The 22117-nt window shown below is 42.2% G+C and overlaps 1 protein-coding gene across 1 annotated transcript in view; it reads right to left on the bottom strand.

The window, feature by feature from the left end:
* carm1l (coactivator-associated arginine methyltransferase 1, like) overlaps positions 1 to 22117 on the bottom strand; it is a 101660-nt gene that overhangs the window by 18769 nt on the left and 60774 nt on the right. Inside the window, exons 4-8 of the mRNA XM_067983284.1 lie at positions 21414 to 21518; positions 20639 to 20749; positions 10269 to 10446; positions 9097 to 9187; positions 4490 to 4571 (exon numbers count right to left, since the gene is read on the bottom strand). Of these exons, the coding sequence (XP_067839385.1) occupies positions 4490 to 4571; positions 9097 to 9187; positions 10269 to 10446; positions 20639 to 20749; positions 21414 to 21518 (567 nt within the window). The remainder of the gene's footprint in view (positions 1 to 4489; positions 4572 to 9096; positions 9188 to 10268; positions 10447 to 20638; positions 20750 to 21413; positions 21519 to 22117) is intronic.

A 22117-nucleotide genomic window follows, 5' to 3' on the forward strand; every position in this document is an offset into this window, starting at 1 on the left:
AATTTCTAGGGCTTTGGCAATTTCATCCTTCACCTCCCTCAGGATTGTTAGATGTATTCTGTTGGGCCCTGGGACTTTGTCTTCCTTCAACCTTACTAAATTATCTGAAATTTTCCTTTTACCTATCATAATAATCGCTCATCTCGCTCTCAACCACCAGGATTCACCTCCTTTCTGATATCCTTCTTTAGTAAAGACCAATGTGAATTACATATTAAATACTTCTGCCATTTTTTAATCATCATCTACAAATTGATAATCCTCTCCTCTCAGGGGTTCCACCTGACTTTTAACAATTCTCTTTTTACTGATATAAATGTAAAGTACTTCACGGTTTCTTGTTATATTTTAATTGTTTTTCCTAATACTCCACCCTAGCTTTCCTTATCCCACTATTAGCCTCTTATTTTCCCATATTCTCCTTTAGTTTTTTCATTGTTATTATTCTTATAGGCCATCTTCTTCATTTTAGTTGATTTTTAACCTCTGTATATGGATGGCATTCTAAAACTACTAGTAGCTTCCTTCTTTTAAAGTATTCCATTATTGCTCCATAGTCCTGTGTGCCAATTTCTCCCTCCAGCTCACCTCAGCTAGCTCACTCCTCATCTTTCTAAAATCTGCCCTAACTCAATCTGGTGTTCTAGTTTTTGTACTGATGTTTTCCCTTTCTAGTTGGATCTTAAACCTGATCATGTTGTGGCCATTACTCCCAAATTGCTCACTAACCTGGTCTATTTCATTATTCATAACCAGATCTAGCGATGCTTCCACCCTTGTAAGACTACGAAAATATTGCTTGAGGAAAGAGTCCTATACACATTTTAGGAATTCTATTTACTCCTTCCCTGTCCCAACCAATAAGTGGGTAATTAAATCTCCCAGAACAATAATTTTGTTATTCCTACACATCTCTCTAATCTGACTGCATGTTTCTTCTTCCATTTCCTTCCCATAAAGGAGAAGTCTGTAATACACCATACTAATGTAACTGTGTAACAGGCCCTTTTTATCTTTGCGCTCCAACCATGTTGACTCTGTCTGTACCCCTTCCTTATCTACATCAACCCGCTCTGCACCATGTGTTCCCTCTTTTATCATATCACCATTCTGCCTCTTTTCTTAACTTTTCTATCCCTCCCAAATATATTACATCCCAGTATGCTTATTTTCCATTTTTGTCCAGTTTGCAGCCAGGTTTCTGTTAATGCTATTACGTCTAGATCTTCCTGTACAATAATTGCTTTCACTTCCCCCAGTTTATTCCCCACACTCTGTACAGTGCAATACACGCATTTTAACCTTTCCTATGATTTTCTTCTCCCCATTTATAACAAGTCCATTTCATTTTATTCTCTACTTCATATCCCTCTTTCTAAATTGTTTTCTGCATGCATCTTATCCACTTCTATTTCTCCCTTCAATATACAATAATAACACAAGTAATTGGCATTTTGTGAGAAAGTTCTTATTTAGTCAATTTTATAAGACATAAAAACATCTGACAAAAAGACATCCTAAATAGAACTTTCCAGAAATTTGGCAGAATGTTCACAAAGTGTTTCAGAAAAACCATCAATTCTCCTTTTAAAAGTGAGATTCTTTCATTAAAAGGGTAATGGTGGGATTCTCCCTTTAAATAGGTTACTAATGTTAGTAATCTCTTTAAAGGAGTTCTTATCATGGTGGTGCCGCTCGTTGGTGAACCAATGAACAACATGAAATGATGCAATGTTGTTTTGATCCCTTCCAACACACTGAGTTCCTGAATTCAGTTTCACTGCTATGGGATACTATCTCCCCATAGGAGGGACAGAAAGTCAGAGGAAGATCCACTTTTGCTCATAACCTCATGGGCAGTTTAACTGGTGCCAGCGCCTCTTGGCCTGACAAGATGAAATAATAGTACGGAGAAAATAGAGAGATTTATACCATGTGCCAAATATCATTGTGCAAATGTACAGTGTTCAGTACCAGTGTGACTAATTTAAGTGAACAGAGATCACCAAGGGCAGACTCTGGCAATAGGATAAATTTAGAAACCTCAATTGTCATTCCTGAAATCGACCTGGGGGTGCATGAATCATAATTACTGTCTAACAAGATGTTATTAGAGCTGCTATTATTATTCTGAGTGGTGTAACTGCCACTGAGTTGTACATTTTTAGCTCTCCAACAGAACTTTGAACTTAGATTTTACCGAATGGTGTTTTGCTAACAACTTAGTAGTTGTGGTTACAATAACAACAATGTAGTAAAATGTCCCAAGGCGCTTCACAGGAGTGTAATCAGACAAAAAAAATTTGATACCGAGCCAAAGAAGGAGACATTAGGACAGGTGACCAAAAGCTTGGTCAAAGAGGTAGGTTTTAAGAAGTGCCTTAAAGGAGGAGAAAGAGGTGAAGAGGCGGAGAGATTTAGGGAGGGAATTCCAGTGCCTAGACAGCTGAAGGCACGGCTGCCAATGGTGGGGCGAAGGAAGTCGGAGATGCACAAGAGGCCAGAGTTGGAGGAACAGAGTTCTTAGAGGGTTGTAGAGCTGTAGGAGGTTACAGAGATAGGGAGGGGCGAGGCCATGGAGGGATTATTGTAAGTATTAGCCCATTTATTTTAAGAAAGGTTAATACTGGTGTCAAAAGAACATTGATCAGGAAATCTAAGCCTTTGAGTAATCTTCAGCTCTCCCTTTCTTTACAGGTGCTAAATTGGGCCAGGTAGCGCCCATTGTTTTGGCACTACTCGGCCTCCCCAAGTTCCAAAAAGGCATCTTGGATGAGCACACATGCTTCTAAAGGGTAAAGGGTTTAGTGCATGTGCAGATAACGAACGCTGGCATCATGTAAAGTAGGGAGAATATGCGTTCGATCAGTATATAACACTGATTTAAAATGATAGATACCATTTTGGGACTTACGATCAACTCAACGCACTGTCTTAACCACAATCACCCAACATGTCTTAGGGCGCCTGGAGGAACCCCCACCAGTGCTATTTCAAGGGACCATGCAGGATTTACAGGTTAGTTGCTGGATTATTGCTTCTGGCATTTGTACCTGTTTTTGGAGGTCTCCTTACACTTGAATAGGACGAGGGGACATATCCTAACATTTAGAGCGAGGACCGTGCAGGAGTGAAGTTAGGAAAGACTCCTACATGCAAAGGGTGGGAGAAATTTGGAACTCTCTTCCGCAAACGGCAGTTGATGCTAGATCAATTGTAAATTTTAAATCGGAGATTGATAGATTTCTGTGAATCAAGGGTATTAAGGGATGTGGGGCTAAGGTGCATATATGGAGTTAGGTCACAGATCAAGCATGATCTCATTGAATGGCGGAACAGGCTCGAGGGCTAAATGCCACTGCCACTTGCTGCCTCCTGTTATGCGCCACCTTCTCCTGCAAGAAAGCGAGACGTGTGTCTGGGTGATGGACCTGTCATGGTTGAATAGCTGACAGTGTGTGCGGCTTGCAACAGTGGTAATGTGTGAAGGTGAGAGGAAGCATCTGATTAGAAGAGTTGAGTACTGATGGAAAGAGTTTGTTGGTATGTGGGGGATGTAGTGCGTGGAGCTGTGGATGCGGCTAGTGGTGCAGTTGGTAGGAGATGCCACTTGACAGTTGACCTCACTCACCTTGACCACTCATGTCAAAGCACTGAACTACTTCTTGCACTGCATCCATGTTCGTGGTGCTATGCGCCTGGCATTGACTGCGTCCCCTGCTGCCTCCCACTGCCTTTTGGGCATATGTCTGCAGAGCCTCTTGACCTCCCCCCACCCCACGGATATGGCATGTCCCTCTTCTGTCCATCTCTTGCACCAAGGTCTCTAGTGCATCAGCAGAGAACCTTGGTGCACACACTCTCGCAGGCCTGTTACCAACTTGGACTGGCAGATTGGTGAAGTCTGGCATGCAGATTGGAGGATGTGGGATTTAGTGGTGCGCAACCTTTATTCAATGTTTTAACATAACTCAGCAGTTTATAAACATAGGGACGGGACCTACATCTGTGTTTTACGCGTGCAATGTCTGATCTCCGTTCAGACCTGTATCTTACTTTTTAGTAAATAACAGGTACCAGCTACCTTTTAAGGGGTTCGAGCTCCCCCTGCTGGTGGAAAGTGCGAATGTTGTAGAATCCTCGTGTCAAGGCCTGGTTTTCTCGCACGCACGAGATACGTTCTCTGGTAGCACAAACGTCTCATGCTATCTGCGAAGGGTGACTGGGCACGGATTGATCATGCAATGCGATGCCTGCACCCATTTTCGGGGGTTAACCAATTTAACCCCCTACATGTTTTAACCTAGTCCGTAATCCAATTCTGAATTTCCCTATAGGTGAGACAATGAGACATCTGCACACTCGAGCCAATGATTGCTCAAATTTTCAGGTTACTTTGATTAGAAGAAGTATCAGCCCTGCAAATTTTCCACTAATACCTATGGCATTCATTCTCAAATAGTCATAGAGGTGGAATAGTCACACTTACCACGATTGGCTGCCTGAAGTACTCTTCCATAGCTGCGCTGCAAAGACCGGACAGATTAATACCATGGAAACACTGCTGGTACCTGAGGTGGGGGAAGATGATCAGCAAATTAAAAAAGGAACATTTAGACAATTGCTGTTAAGAGTAATGGTTATGAGCCTGCTCTCAGGGACCAAACCTATGCCTTGATTTTATAGTGGCATTGTACTGAAGGTTTGTACTTAAGTCCTTAAACTGCCAGTATTACAAGGTAGTTTTTTGTGACTGGCTAGTTTCTGGTTTAGCCTGTGAATATCACTTGTAGTAGCTCAGCATGGGGGGGGAGGGCGCATATATGAGTTAGGTAACACAGTAACATGCAATGTCACAGGCACCAAGAAGCTGCGCAAATTGGTTGTAATATCATGAGATAGGTTTGTATGAAAACAACCTTTGAGCCATTTATCCCACCCTGCCATTATACCGACTTTACTGTCTTCCCATTATGGCATTCAGCTGCTTTTTAAATGAGTCCAGTGTCCTGACGTGGACCACCAGCCCCAGCAAACAGTTCCAGCTGTTGATCATCATTTCTGTGAAAAAATACGTCCTGATGCCTGACCTTCACCCCTCAGCACTTGTGCCCTCAGGTCCTGATTTGGCATATCTTCGTGTTGTTGCGGGTTAGCTTTCTCAATCCCATTAAGTATCTTATGTACCTCTAAACGGTCCCCTCTGAGATGTTTTCTTTCAAGGTTGAAGAGCCGCAGCTTATCAAATCATTCCTTATAGGTCATCTCTCAAACACCAGGGGTGCCGGGATGTCCCCTTTGAGTCAAGGTGCCTAGAATTGTACCCAGTATTCCAGGTATGACCTGACCAGAGCGTTCGGCATGATTCTGAGGCGTTGTATTCAAATTATTTGGCAATATAACTCAGCATTGTATCTGGTTTGAGTATTGCTGCCTCACAGTATTTAGACATAGCCTCTTCCAAGTTACACAGAAACGTACAGCACAGAAACAGGCCATTCGGCCCAACAGGTCCATGCCAGTGTTCATGCTCCACACGAGCCTCGTCCCTCCCTATTTCATCTAACCCTCTCAGTTCTCACTTGACAAATTCTATCCCATCCCTCGAGTACAGGTGCCTCCAATTTTTACTTCCAATATGCAGTACTTTGTATTTATCCTTTTTAAACTTCATTTGCCACTGATTAGCCTCAGTGCATCCCCCTTCCCCATTGAAGTCTCTTTGTAAAACCATGGCTGCCTCCTCTGAATCCACAGTCTCCTCTCATTTGGTGTCATCTGCAAATCTATCTCCTTGCACTGAGATTGGAACTCCAGATCATTTATGTATACCAGAAACAGGATGGGAGTCAGCACCAACCCCTGTGGCACCTTTCGCAATACCTCCCCCATTTCGCCCTAATTTCCTTTACATTGACTGTCTACTTCATTCCCTTTAGCCAGTTACTAATCCACATCCAAGTTTTACCCTTGATACCACTATCCCATGGGGTTTATAATCCCCTTGCTCTAATAGTACTGAAAGAATTTTTTGGCATTTCATTTTACATCTGTTTCTGTGTCCTTTTCTAGTTCTTTCTTGGTTCAATTAATCTCTTTTTTGATCTACTTATATATAATCAGCCAAATGGCCACCCTCTCCTTTCTCCCTACAAGCTTTGTAATAGGTAGCAGCAATGGAAAAAATTCAAAAATGCTTATAGAAATACTCCACAAACAAACTTCCATTCAGGTGCAGTTCAATATTAAAATTTCACCAATTGATTCATGCTTCACATAGAATCTTTCAGTGCAATGGCAACCTGCAGAGCAAAGCCATATCTGCTAACAACTCAATGCTTAATATAAAGTATTAAAGACATGTGGGAAATTATATATTTTTTTTACATACGAATATTCTGGCCTCACACTCACAAAATGCTATAGCATCATTAATCTATTCACTGGGCAAAACCTAAATGTAGGCTTAACTTTAGGAATTAGTGTTCCAAAAGTTAAATGCTGTGTGTGGTTAAGTGTAGTGCATGTTATGTGTTTCACTCTTAGGTGTGTTGCAGGGCTTATTTATTTGCTTTCAACCAACTCTGGGAATTTCCTCGCAGGTGCTCCTGATCGGCCACCAGAACTTCAATGGAAGATTGTTGGAAGCCCGGTTTACGCATCTACCGGAGGTTTACGCCGATCTTCCACCAAAGTTACACCAGCCAGCAGGGAGAATCTGAGGAAATTCCCAGCGCATATGTCCTTAAAATAACTGGTCTTCTTTAATTTCTCTGCGGATTCCCATTGCATTGTGTCTACCTCCTGAGATTAGTGTCTGTGTGCTTGGTTTGTTTTCTTTTTAGCAATAACTCAGCAGAGAATAAAGAGAGACAGTATGACGTGTTTAATTTTGTTTTGTTTTGTTTTCATGAGGCCCATGAAGCAGTGATATGAAGCAGTGATACACAACTTAGTAACTGACAAAGACAAATAGAGGTAGATCTTGACTTTGTGCGACAGTGTAAAACGGACGATAGCGAGGCAGCAGCCCATTTCGGAAGAGATGTAAAATGGGCTGCCGACACACTATCACACGTTTTACACTATCGCACAAAATCAAGATCTACCCCATAAAATGGACAACTATCAGTCCAAATCTACATTTTGGATCTTTCCAGATAGGAATAGAAATAAACAGCTTTAGTGTTCTCTTACGAAACAGTTGAAACAATAAATGGTCCATAATAGAGGGCAGAACTTTCAACTTTGGCGGAGAAGAAGAATTGGCAGCTGCAGATTGGCTGAAGTTGAAAGTCCCGCACACTGAAATAACCTACACATTAATTTTGTTAGATTAGGATCTCAGGGGCTTTTCTGATTGTGATAATAGTGAAGACGTGCTGATTAACTCACTCTATTCCGAGGAGCTGCCAGGAAATACAGGCTTCAGTGAACAGCTGACAGCACTGATCTAAGCATTAGAGTGGCCAATGTCAATGACAGTCAGATAGAAAGATTATTTGGAACATTTGCAAATACTGGAAATTTCTGCTCCTGTAGATTCCTGTGATGGGCACAGTCTATAAAGCTCCATTTACAGGGGAACTAAATTCCTGTGATGGATCACTTATTTCACTTGCTCTTCTTCACACCGTGCATCTTTAGTAATGTTTGATAATCGCTCCTGTGAAGCGCTATGGGTCGTTTTACTACGTTAAAGGCACTATGTAAATACAAGTTGTTGTTGCCAACTTACTATCAGTGGAAGAGGCAGTTTTTAAACAATCGATTGTTTATCACCACGTTTCAGACTCGGTGGTTTGATGCCGGCCTGTGCTGCTAATCGACAAAATAAATTCCAGCCTAAGTGCCATGGGAATTACAGCATTTCTCACCCACAATGAGGGCAACCCATTCCCACTGAAGAAAAATTCAGCCTTCCACTACTCTCCTTCCCCCCCACCCCCCCAACAAGAGAAGAAACACAATCTGCCCCTCGCAAATAAGACAGAATTGGATTGTGGGAGTGCATGCTGTACTGAGCCAATGACAGGAATATTAGACCCTAGCTCAGTGTCACCCAACGCACCCCCATCCACTGTTATCCACTCTCCTCCACCACTAGTCCTCTTCCTTGCCTCCCTTCATCCACCTTCCCCCTTTCCCCTCTCCATTACAGCAAAGAAATGGGCTGCAGCCCAGTGCCACAAATGCCTTCATTGTCTCCTGTTCCTCCTTCTCCTCCACCCCCTCTCTTGCCCTGTCCCCCTTCTCTTTCGCTCTACCCCTCCACCATCCACATCCTACTCTCCTCCTCTCCCTGTCTGTCCCTCTCTCTAACCCCCACCCCTTCCATCAGCTGGATCCTGTTATCCCACTGCTTTCTAACCTTCTTGACCTGAATACTGGACTTGGTCTTGACTCTCCATATGCAATGCCACGGAACATCAACTATATATACAGCTGGCTCAGTACATCAGTGCTATATGTGTCATTTGTTCTGTGTGTTGTAGATGTAAACTGTTACTGCTTTTTGGCTGTGCAAAGGCATTGCCATAAAGGCAAGGTAAGACTTGTGGGCTAGAAATTCCTGAATAAAAATAAATGGCATGGAAAGCAGCATCAAATAAGGTAGCAGAGAGGAAGTCTAATGCAAACTTTTCATTCTTGGGATTTTGAACTAGGTACAAAACTTCCACTAAATAATGGGTAGATAACTGAAGATTGTACTTTTGAAATACAGATTCAGAAAAAAAATACAACAGACTCATTCTGTGCTGGACTGTTAGAAAAACTGCTCAAAGCTGCTACCAAAATTGATCACCCTTGCAACATGTCCCCTTTAAAATAGAATACTGCACAGTAATATGCCCACAAAAACTACGCGTGCTCCCATCTGTTCATAGAAATGTAAGCCCATTGGACTTTAACATTTACAAACTACATCTTACCTTGCGAGATCCATTACATAAAGCATTCAAGTGGGAGAGAAAAAAGAACATTTTTAATTTCTCTCTGGCGATCTATGTATTTAGTAATAATTTACCCATTTTACTTGGAATGGTTTACAGATGGTGATATCAAACATTGCCAGATTCTCTCGTGAGGACATACCAGAAATTTGCCCTGGTGTAGTGTTCCATGTAAAGCTGCTCATCAGAAAACGGAGCTAGATGAACATCACCAAAAGTAGGAAACATCATCCCTAAGAAAACATACACAGCAGCGGGGTAAACACGCTATTTTAAACAGGGTTATAATAGTGATTATAAATAAATAGTGCCTTATTTTAAGGGATCGCTAAAATTTTCATAGTTTTCACTAAAGCATAAAAGTGTGGAAGAACAGCCAACATCTCTGATTCTCCCCCCCCCCCCCCCCCCCTCCCCTGCTGTGCGTAACCAGGATAGGATGCCCCGGCTTGGCATTGCTCCATAGTAATTAAAAATTTATCACATGGGAAATTACAGATACAAACCTGTGTCCCACTACTGAGCTCCAATGCATGTGCCACAGCATCAACTGGTCTTCTTAAAAAAAAAAGATACTGCACCTTCATTATAGCACGATCATTGCTAGTCAAGGATTTTGAGTTCTGTAAGGAGGTACATGCTATAGTGATTTTCTTTTAAAGAGCTGGGTCTGGTGTTGGAGTGGGTTAGAACACTGTCCTTTTGCCTCTGAGATCTGGGTTTTAATGCAGCCTAGATTGAAAGTCTCCTCTTGCTACCAGCAGTAAGGGTCCTAAACAAAATTAAATTGGGTGGCTTCAGTTTTTAAACTAGTGACGTCACACTATAGAAAGCTATCCACAATTCAGGAATTAGGTACCTCACCCTGGGAAAGCACCTAAATGGCTGATAGGGGAAAGGGAAATATCACAGTGGGTCATTTTCTTCTTAACCCAGTAAAAAGACACTGTTGGGACAGAACAGAGGAAGCTTCACTTTGCATCTAGCCTGATTTCTGAGCACTTGATGCTAACATTGGGTGCCAAAAGTAGAAAAGTATTCCATTCCCAGCACAAACATCCCTTGCAACACAACACAAAAACACAATAAAACACAAAAACTTCACCCCTCCTTCACAATATTGCTGTTTTGCTCCATGTCGTGCAATCTTGACTACTGTTTCTTGTTTACAAGAGAGGAGCTAGATTCTTTGATTATCCACCTCCCATTAGTCTCAGCACTAATCATATCACAGCAACTGATCTCACACCCCACCCTAGACAACTTATAAACATTCTGACTACAAGTTGTATGTTTCTGCATGTGTTGACCTACCATTTGGTTTCAACCATTTTTTTGCATGGAGGTAGCTTTCGAGCATCCTCTCATTAAATAACAAATATCCCATAGGTTCTGAAATAATGATGTCCACTTTCTCAGGAATAGTAATTTCCTCGATTTTCCCTTCCAGGACCATTACCCGTTCTGAAAGATTGTTACTTTTCACTAGAATCTGAAGATATAAACAGAAAGCAACATCTTAGCACAGATAGGTATCACAAGCAGGTGTGGCTTTCTGTGGGCCAACCTCCATCGTATTTAAAAATTGAATAGACAGAACATATGAGAAAAGATCATTCACCGCATCTCCTCACCCTATCATTTAATTCCATGCACAAGGACAATATAGCTATTTATATATTCCTCCTGCCTTGGCACCAAGTTTCAATCCCCCTGTTTTCTATTGAATTAGAAACCTGTCCATCACTTTATTCAATGCTGCAAGGAAGTTCACATTCACAGTAGTAGGTCTGCTTCATTGGGGTATTTTGTGAGGCTCCGCTCCCAATGTGGAATCTCACTGGCAGTAACGGGACAGAAAATCCAAAGTTACAATGTTGTAGCCCCTCTCCATCACCGTGCTCATTGGTAGTATGGCCCAACGCCTCCCTGTGAAATCGGTAATTTTTAAATTACCTCTGGCTATGAGTTTCTGCAGCTTATGATTATCCTCCAAACTTCTTTTCTGATTAAACAAAAATAGATTCCTCACATCCATCCTACAAGTTCCCATCAGTATTTTAAAAATTCCATTTTTTTTTGTAGAGAGCAGATTTAGTTTCTTTATCCTGCCTTCATAGTTCATTCATCCAAGACCTGATGCCATCCCTCTTAATCTTCTTGCACTCGTTCTAATGTCCTTCTATCTCTGCTGGCACAGCAATCAAAACTGTAACAACGCTCTAGCTGGGGTGTCAACAATATTTTATACATTGGGCCAGATTTTGCTGTGAGTAGCGAATGAACGGAGAGCCAAAAAGCATGAAGCCCTCTACAGGGCATCTGGGACCTATGTGAACAGGACAAGCAGCTGTGTATCTCCTTAACTAATCAGATTGAAGAATTGTTAATGAACTTTGCAGTCAGAACCAGGAGGTGTAAGTTAGAATAGTGAATTCAGTGTCAAATCAGGTATAGAAAGCATAATAAATAAAAGATAAGAAAAATTGAATTAAGAGAGAGAGATAAAAGAGACAGAAAGAAAAAGTTAAAAAAAATTTCAGTGCCAGAGGGGTTGTTTGGCAGTAATTAAGACTTACCACACTATTAAAAAGGTACCTGGACTTGAAATGACTTGACTTAACTATTTTTGGCACGTTGAGTCCATATCTATAAGGTAAGAATATAAGAAATAGGAGCAGGAGGAGGTCATATGGCCCCTCGAGCCTACTCCACCATTCAATGAGATCATGGCTGATCATCTACCTCAACTCCACTTTCCCGTTCTATCCCCTTGATTCCCTTAGGAGTACAGGAACCTCATACCGTTCAATACATATGAACGGGGAGCCAGACAGTGAGATGCCATTTTCGTACATGGAGGAGTAGCAACTTCCGGATTTCCATGCTTAACTACGCATGTGCGCTCGCCGGAAGTTGCTTTCCAATTTTCACATAAATTTTTACAGCAAAATCCGGCCCATTATCTTCGTACTGTCTGGATTTACTGTTACACCCTAATATTCTACTAGGATTGGCAATTACTAAATAACATGATACTTTCAACATTAGAACAGAAGGGGTTCTAACATCATTACTAGGAAATTTCACTGGTTACATCTGCCTGATAATATGTCATTGATAATTATTCTCTGACTCTATCTAATGATTCGCCTCTCCGCATAAAGTGAATAAAAATGATTTTCCAAAACTGTAGTTTACATTGACAGTTTACTAAAATATTTTTTCTTTAACTTACATAGAGTAAAATATAACCATAGGTTGAAACTGCCAAAACTCATTCATTTAGAACCCTTACAGCTGGCAGAAAATGACAACTTTCATCCCATCAGTCTTGGCTGGATTCAAACTCAGGTCCCATTGATGAAAATGGTGTGCTAACACACTGCATCATCCAATCCCAAACTAAACAGAGTTCTTATACCTTTAGGCCCTGAATTTTTGCAGGACTTGTCTCCATCTCTTGGTGTAACTTCGATGGGAGATTGATCGAAGCCTCGGAAAAACGGCATGAACAACCGAAAACAGCAGGAGATTATTATAACCCCCATGGAAGGTCAGGGCGCTAAAGTCTAAGTTAAATTTTTAGGATAAATATTTGAGAACTCTACAGCATGCACATCTTATGTGGCAGTTATAAATATGATAAATTCATAAAAATATGAAACAAGACAGAGTAACATAATTCGAACCTAATGAATGCACAGAAATAAATTATGAGGACAGGTTGCATGGACGAGGCTTGTATTCCCTTGAATATAGAAGATTAGGGGTGATCTAATTGAGGTGTTTAAGATGATTAACAGAACTGTTAGGATAGATAGAGAGAAACTATTTCCTCTGGTGGGGGGAGAACAAGGGGGTATAATCTTAAAATTAGAGCTAGGCCGTTCAGGGGTGTTGTCAGAAAGCAGTATTAAGGATTAAGGCGGGTAGATGGAGTTAAGATACAGATCAGCCATGATCTAACTGAATGGTGAAACAGGCTTGAGAGGCTGAATAGCCTACTCCTGTTACTATGTTAAGAGCTTTACTCAAAAATTCTGGCACAGGAAATAAGACTATTGTGCACAAGAAGTGCACACCATACACAAGACTTCTAATACATTATTAGTTCATCTACCATGACAATACACACGGAGTCTAAACCAAGGGTTAGATTTTCATCTTCACTGCCTGGGTAGTAATCTGTCAAAGTCGTACATTCTGTCCTCATTTTTATATTTCCATTATAAATCTAGACATAGGAATTTATAATGGGAACTGTCTATGTAAACTTGTCACAATATAATTGCACTCTCCCATCAGTGGTGGTGCTGCAGTACCCCCCCTGGCAAGGGGGTATAATTACAGTCTTACAAGTTTACATTATAAATCTGGATATAGGAATTGTAATGGAAAATGTTGACAGGAAGAACACGTAGAAAAAAGGGTCTCGATATTAACCCAACCATGACGAGTGGGAGAGGATCGGAGGGATGGTGGTTAAAGAGTTAAATACAGGGAACATAACCCAACCCACCTCGCATGCGCCCGTCGCCTTTTTTACGGCAGCAGATATCTGGGTGTTTGAGTGTCCCGCCGTGGAGAGGCAGGACACTTAATTAACATATTTAAATCGGGCTCCCACAGTGCAGTTGGGAGCCGATTTAAAATTGACTGTTGCTGCACAGGTTTCCCAGGGACCGGGAAATTCGGCAGTGAAAGGGAGCGGGAACTGCTGGCTCCACAAGGCAAGTGCCTCTTTCAGCACTCCTTGTGAGCCAGGAGGAGCAAGAGTGCTCCCTGCGGCCTCTCAAGAAAGCCTTCAGTCTCCCCCAGCCCCGATCGCCAACCCCAGCGCCCCCTCCCCCTCCCACAAGTCCTCCCTATCACCAGCCCCCCCCCCGACCGCAAGCCTCTCTCTTCCCCGCCCCCCCACCCCCCCATCAGCCCCGATCGCGGGCCACTCCGACCTCCTGATTGCCGGCGACAGTTCCCGGCTGCTGTTTCCTGCCCCTAGTGTTCCCTCCCACTCGCTGGCCAGGCTGTCCATCTGGCCAGCTGCTGGGCGGGAAACAGAGATAAAAAAATGTTAATGAGGTCCTGCCATTAAATTTGGCAGGATCTCCGTGTTCCCGACCTTGCTGGGTCCTTCGGCCGTTTTCAGCCTCACCCTCCCCATAAATATCAGGGCTAAGATAGCGATAGAGATAGAGATAGCGAGATAGGTAGAGATAGCTAGAGATGTAGATAGCTAGATACAATTAAAAGTCTTAAGCATAGCTCGTCACACATTAAATCAGCTCATAGCAGAAAAAAATTCAAAGGCCATGCTTTTCTCCGGCTTAAATGAGCACTTTTGTCACAAGGATTCATTGAAATTTAAATCATCAAAGATCTCAGAAAAGCATCTACTTCAAAAGCTACAACTTCAACTTGTCACACTGCTGCATTTATTTTTTCAAAGTGATTTTTTTGCTGCCACTTTAGTTCTGACACAGCTGCACAGATAGCAATATATAAATAAGATTTATAAGACAACAATTTTTTTTATTCATTCATGGGATGTGGGCAGTCGCTGGCAAGGCCAACATTTATTGCCCATCCCTAACTGCCTTTGAGAAGGTGGTGGTGAGCCGCCTTGAACCGCTACAGTCTGCGTGGTGAAGGTTCTCCCACACTGCTGTTAGGTAGGGAGTTCCAGGATTTAAATCCATTTAAAAATGTTCTAATTCTGAAAGTACTGAACCTATTCATAAAATCAGCCAATGTTGTTAGAAATGCCTCCAAATTTTTGCCTTACAGGCCAACCTCGGCTTCTGAAACACGAGGCTAGAATTCTGCTGCAATTCCTAGCTTCCCAGTGAAGAGGCCCAGCCAAGTAGAAAACTCCCAGGGGTCCACTCTGCACATCGCATTGGTAGACTATAATTTCCGCAGTGCATAATTGTCAGTTTGTATACCATCCTGATAGGTTATTATTCCCAAAATGCAGTTAAGATTGCCTCTTTCTCCTCAGTCTAATACAGACTCATAGAATGATACAGCACAGAAAGAGGCTATTCGGCCCATACTGGACATTCAGGATGAGTTTTACATTCAAGATGTCTGTGAATGACCAGTTTTACCATGAATCATAAACAAGTTCTGCTCCTTTAAAGTCACATGCTAATTTTCTGATTGGACAGATAAATATCTTTCTCCCCGCCCCCGCCCCGCCACATGCAGTCTTCTGACTGATAACGAAGATTAGAACCAGGGGAAAAAAAACTCTCACAAAGTTGCCATTACAGTCCACTGCATCCCCAGTGCTATTAAACAGGCAAGTCCTTACTGTGATGAATAGGTGTTCACCCACAATTCAAAAGAAAAGAAAGTCTATAGGGCAATTTTTATCCGGCCCACCCTACGGGAACTGGGCAGGCGGGAAGTTAATATTTCCCATGGGACTCACCAGTCAACGTTCCCCACTGATCCTGTGGGCTACAATTTCAGCCTGTTCTTTTAAGCACACGAGAAGGACACTGGTGGGGGCCTTCTTTAAATATGCAAATTGGACTCCAATGACATCATCAAGGCCCGACTGTTATTTTAACCAGAGGCCTGCGCGGGGAAGCCATTGTGTGCCAAGATGAGAACAGAGAACGAGTGTGAATAAATGTATACTGCCATATATGGAGACTGTCATATATATGCAGGTAGCTACTGATGTTAAACAAGTTACAAATGTCAGATGAGTTTGCTTGCACACCTAAACCAGAATTGATTCAGTAACCTGCTATAAGTGCAATGCAAAGGGAAGACACAAACATGGTTGAAACTAGCACAGCAGGATTAGAAATGATCACAGAATAATGTAGCTGAGGAAGACTGAAGACTGACAATACATATTCACGTAGCTGACAATTACAATGCGTTCAATCAGTATTCAAACTTCCTATACTTCAGTTAAGCTATGCAATAGGCCATTAAACTGTGATGCTGCCTAAACTAAATAGCACAAAACATTGGTTCGTTCAATGCACATTTATCTTCCCCTCAGGGAAAAGGCCCACCTGCAAAAATAGGCGCAGAGCGCAAAAAGGTAGAGGGACTCAGCAGGCCAAATCTCTCAACATGTTTATATATAAAAAAAAATCATAGAGTAAGCGGTGTACGGCATGGATGACGCATAAGCTGGAAGTGCAAATAATTATAATTGTCTTCTCTGTGCAAATATGTTTCAGCAGGTGTTGCGAAATATGCTACGTACTGTCCACACAGCAACAACTTCCCTAACTGTGCACTGACTGATCATATGCCCTTTTCTTGTTGGATATTTCACTACCCCAGCAGCAGCAAGCCAGGATGGCTCAGCAACAAACCTCACTGCAGGACCAGGTGTCATCATCATTTGAAATATGCACTAGGTCAGAGGCACACACTCTGAAGGAGGGCTGGCTGCTGCTGAGCAGATGAACTGCATCGCCGCTGGCTCTATCTGTTGATTCACTTTGTGATTCAGACTTCAAGGGAGCAACTATGAAACACAGGCTATTTCAATATTTCATGAGTATGAATGTGTGCACTAATCATGTGCCTCTTTACAGGCCATGCTGTAAACGGGATTTGTGCATGGTCATGAAGGAAGGGTTCACTCCTTTGCTGCCTGTCACTGAGCAGCAGGCAGCAACAGAGACATGAGCAGGGGAAACCTCAGGCATGCACACTGCAAATACAGTTGGAGCATCTCACAGGAATGCTCCCACTGATGCCGTCAAGGTGTTAAGGTCGACCCTCCATAAGTTTCAATGTCCGGCTTCAGCCCACTGAGACAAAAGTCCAGAAAACCATTCGTGTGGGATTCAAGGGCCTTCAGATTCAGAGTTCATTATTTGTGCTTAGGATGTGACCTCCAGCAGGGAAATGTGATAGAAGTCCATTAACAGGTCACTGATCTACAGCTTATCTCTAGACAGGACAACAAGTGCAACAGAACACCCTATTTTGTGTGCCAGGAAAAGAACTTGCATTTATATAGCGCCTTTCATGACCTCAGGATGTCTCAAAGCACGTTACAGTGAATGAAGTACTTTTAAAGTGTTGTCACTGTTGTAATATAGGGAAACGCGGCAGCAAGGTCCCACAACGAGGCAAGTGACCAGATAATCTGTTTTAGTGATGACGCTTGGGGGATAAATATTGGTAGGAACGGCTGAAGGAGGCTATACCTGTGGAATGCCTTATCTTTCAAAAGCTTATCTTGCTGCCTCTGCAAGTTGATGCTGATTTTGATCTTATCACCAGAATGTTGAAACAAAGCAGCTGTGACTTATAAAAGACTCATATTTATGTAGCACGTTTCAAGTCCTGAGGATGTCCCAAAGCCCTTTAAAGTCAATTAAGTACTTTTCAAAAAAAAAGTGTGTCACTATTGTAATGTTGGAAAGTCAGTTGCAACTTATACAATGCATTGTTGACTGAACGTTGCCAAAGTCCCTGTCATTGCCCCTGGAAGCAGCCTCTGGCAAAATGTTGAGCAACACTGTCATTTTTACAGCTACTGGCAGTGCGGCGCTGATGTTGCTGTTCAGTTGCAAGTGTGGATTCAAAAAATGACAATTCACCAATGGCTTCCATGGAGCCTCCTCACACACTGCTCCTCAGTGAGGTAAAGGTAGCTCTGTCACCAGTGATAGCTACACTTCCTGGGGTAGCAGTAGATCTTGGTGCTATGCTTCTTAAGGTCACAGACCTCTTTGACCTGCCCCCCACTTTGCTTTTGCTGCTCCTCCTCCTCCTCGTCCTCCTCTAACATGTCCAGCGATGTAAGGCCAGCTGAGGTATCCATACAGCTGTGACGACTGAAACAATTCAGTTGCTCTTTACACTGCTTCCTGCTCTGCACTACATCGCTATCAATTCTCTCTGCTACCTGAATGCCAGCTTTGTAGCAGGAGTCATTCCCCAACATGGGCTGGAAGGCAAACATGAACAGATATGCACGTTTACTTTTAATTAGTGATTAATAAGCTCTTAACAAGTCAAAAAATGTTAACACTGGACTGTTTGCTAATACGCATTAAACTGGTTCAATCCAAGAATGAATTTTGGTATGTGAATAATCCATTAATATCCCCCTAGTACTAATGTACCAAATTAGTGCATCAGTTCAAACACACCAAGTAATTTCTCCTCCTTGTTTTGGTATTCAGCTATACAGGACAGGAAGGTCTCAACTTCAATGCTTGCTGATCTCAGTAAAGGGATAATAGATGCTACAATTGGCTTTTGTGTCCCCAGGCTGAATGGGGAGGGGGGTGGTGGGGAAGGAGAGGAGGAAATCAAAGGTTCCGATTTCCCAAATCGTTGCTGGAAGTGCACGTGTATGGATATCTGGTGAAGACAGGATCTGACAGGCTGTGATGATCCCACAGTCAAACAGCCTGCCAGCTCTCACTGCTTAGGCTCACACAGGGAGAATGATCACGAGTGAGGTCCGAGAGAGCTGTCAACCAACACAGATCCAAAACTCAGCATGCGTCAATCACCATTAGGAGAGGAGGAGAAAACTGAGAAAACAAACTGTTCATAAATAAATAAATAAATAAATAAATAAATGGAAAAACGCAAGTTTCTCACATGACATCACTGTAACAGCGGCCGAGAAATTCGACTTGATGGGCGCAAAGTCGGCAGAATGATAATCAGGCCACATAGGCCTGATGCCCAAGCCAAATTCACTTCCGATTTCATTTATATGTCGTTGGCAAGCTGCAGGCACCAAACGGGTGCCCTGTTGCAGCTCACCGGTAGGGGAGGGTGGGAAATCAGCTGGCTCTCATGTAGGTCTCAGGGAGGGATGGGAGAGGGATCCCTGGGAACCTCAAAAATGCCAGCAGCGAGCAGAGTTTTTTTGTGGACCCAGAAGGAACACTCCGGTTGCTCCTGGGCCCCCAAAAATAGAATGTATGAATTTCTTCAACCTTATGTTGAGCGGCCTGCAGCGGTCCCTTTAAGGACTGCCGGGTTAGACTGCTCAAAGCCTGATACAAGTGGGTGGAGCATGCATGGCAGCAGCTCTGCCCACTTGTACCTAAATTTTGCAGTTGGGGTCCTACAACGACGTAGGACCCCAGTTTGCATTTTAAGCAGCTTTATGCCTGTTTATGGCATCTCACCCGTTCACAGGACTGCCTGAATATTGCAAGAGGATCTTGGGCGTTAAAGTAGCAGGCAAGGTGCCTCCCCGAATTTTCAGCTGCTGACCGCCCATTTTTCAGGTCCAAAGCGGGTGGCCATGGGTTGAATTTCTCACCCGATATCTCTAACTTCTTTATTCAAACACTAAAGTTGAACTGGAGATGTTTGCTTACTTAATTTATTTTGCTGAATTATTATACTTCACAACAATAGGAATGTCAGTGCTGGTAAAAAGATCAGCTGTCGCTTTGAGTACCCAGTAATATCATCATGCCTCCTCAGGTCAGGTGCAGCAAAGATTAGATGCAGAATAAAGCTTCCAGCAATGTACCTTGGTCTGAGCCTCAGAGAAGCATCCATCAATGTTCCAGTATGAATTCTTCTAATTCATCCACTAGTCATTCTGTTTCCCTCTCTGAATAAGACTACAAATATACCAATTTACGCCAAATTATAGCCCACTAGCAGCTGAGGCTGCCCAATCTAATTTCGCATAGAATCCTTATGCCCACTGGAGAGAGGAGACTTTCATCTGATCAGAATAGATGAGTCACCCAGTATGACCTACTTATCTTCATTGACTTTGGCTGAAAATCTACGTGAAGGCACATGTGACATCCTCCCCGGAAAATTCATCAGTTCATTCTCTTAAGTGATCACATGATCTTCTCTTACCTTTGCTTGACTCTGGACTATCTCTAACATTTTAATTTGAGTAAACATTGGCAATGTAGCTTGCTGCTATAAAATATCTGCAAATTTCTAAATGCTTCAGTTTTTCATTCTCTCTCTCTAGAGGTAATTTAGCGATGCGCAGCTCCAGGTGTGGAGCTTTACCAGATGGAAGCAGGGGTCAGAGAGAGGGCTGATTCCATGACCCCGTGCTCCCACCTAGCAAGACCGCGCACAGAAGCCTCATAAACTTATAAAAATATACACTAAAAATATTTGGAACTCTGGAGGCTTACAAGAACTTGCATTTATATAGCATATTGTGTCATCCTCGGGACATTTCATATCGACTCACATCCAATAAATTACGTTTTAAGTGTGATCACTGTTATGTAGGTAAATGTGGCAACCAATTTGTGCATAGCAAGATCCCACAGCCAGCAAATGTGATCAATAGTCAGTTTATCTGTTTTTCTGTGGTATTTGTCTTAGGAAGACTGTTGGCAAGGACACAGACAGGATTCCCTGTTCTTATTTGCAATCAGTTCCTTTGTGTCCTCCTGGACAGGCAGACGGGACCTTTATTTAATGTCACATCCAAAAGATATGTGTTTAAGTCCTGGAGTGGGGATTTAACCCAAAGCCTTCCAACTTAGAGGCAAGGGGGCTACCAAACAAGCCAAGTTAACACTTGCATACACAAAATGGAAAATTCTCTGCTAAAAAATCCTATAAATTCTTTATAAAACAATCTGACGTTGAAGACCATTACAAAAAGGCAGTTCAATCTTTAGAAGTCAGTAGCGTATGTATTAATAGTTAGTCCATGTAGTGTGTTTGTGCAGTACCTCTGCATACTTTGACATTGAGCTGGCTTCCACAGCATAGACCTTTCTAGCTCCTGCTTGAACTGCGAAGAATGAAAGGATTCCTGACCCACAACCAACATCAAGAACAACCTTTAAACAAAAATCACAACAATCAGAACCCATAGTTCCCCAACTATGTGTTAAACTTTAATCACAGCAAATGCCTGTGTACGGATTAATTTCAGAGTCCGCTTTGCACAAGTTAATGCAATTTGTGAACATGGGGGAGGCAAACTGGCACACTTCATTGCAGCACTAACACCTGGACCAGAATGGCAGGACATAGGTTTGTGCACATAAGTCTCTGCAATCCTGAGCTCTTGAGCTCAGCCAATAACACCGTGGTAAGTACTGTCTGAATTTTCCAACTTATTTTAGTGATGGAATTGGTTTCTGGAACATCCAAATTTCACATATGCACATCTGAAACTTCAGGTAACCCGAATGCTCATGCCCAGTATTTCCACTTATTAAAATTTTTACTGGTGTTAAATATTGCCTTCAGGACTATTAAAATATCAAGAATAATCTTAGAATAAAGATTTTAAAATAAATAGCATTTTACCTGCTGAAGTGAATTTGCAGAAAATGAAAGTTTTGTCAGCGGCGGATCACTTATTTGCTGCAGTTTGCTTTATCATATTTTGAGACAAAATTTAGGATTGGCCAAACTGAGGGATTAAATGCTAACGGGTAATAATGATGAGGTTAAGCCCTGCCCTGCTCTATCCCACACCAACTCTTGAACACTCACCTTATCATTAAAATCAACATGATTCTGGAGTATTGCTCTTTGATAAGTGGCTGTCCTTATATAGTCCTGCATCATGTTCTGTTGCTGCGATAAACAGCCATAAAACTGAAAGAAAAAAAATCAACACATGGTTTTAGTCAATAGCTGATGAGCCTGATTTCCTATTTTCAAGCATTTTAGTTATTTTTTGGCTTGCTGCTTAGCAAGTGGTATTGTCAAAACCTTGATGCTCCATTGCTAATTCACCAAAGTTTCTCTTTACTGTAAGTTAGCTCATGGGGTCAGATGTTAGGAATGATGACAAAACTGATAGCGCATCCATAGAATAAAAAGGATCCTTTTCAACAAAGCGGCAAAACACTTGGTCTATGCAGGAATATAGATGAGATAAGTGGAGATGTCACGTGTTCAGTTTCCAGGGAGTTTCTCTTTCTTTTCTGGGGGCGGGGGGGGGGGGGGGGGTTAGGAACCATTCAACAATGATTACTGAGATCTTTTTCTGATAACAATCTACCAGTTTGGAATCCGTGTTACATCCAGAACAGACCACAACTATTTAAATGTTTAAATTTAAGCACACTTCTACTTTGCAGAAAATTTGTTTGTTTGGGCTTCCATTCTCCCCTAGGAGTTAAAAACTTTTACTTCAACTTTCCCTTCCAAAATCCTTGAACATGTTGTCATCTCCCAAATCTGTGCCCATC

The sequence above is a fragment of the Heptranchias perlo genome, chromosome 4, assembly GCF_035084215.1.
Source record: "Heptranchias perlo isolate sHepPer1 chromosome 4, sHepPer1.hap1, whole genome shotgun sequence".
NCBI lineage: Eukaryota > Metazoa > Chordata > Chondrichthyes > Hexanchiformes > Hexanchidae > Heptranchias > Heptranchias perlo.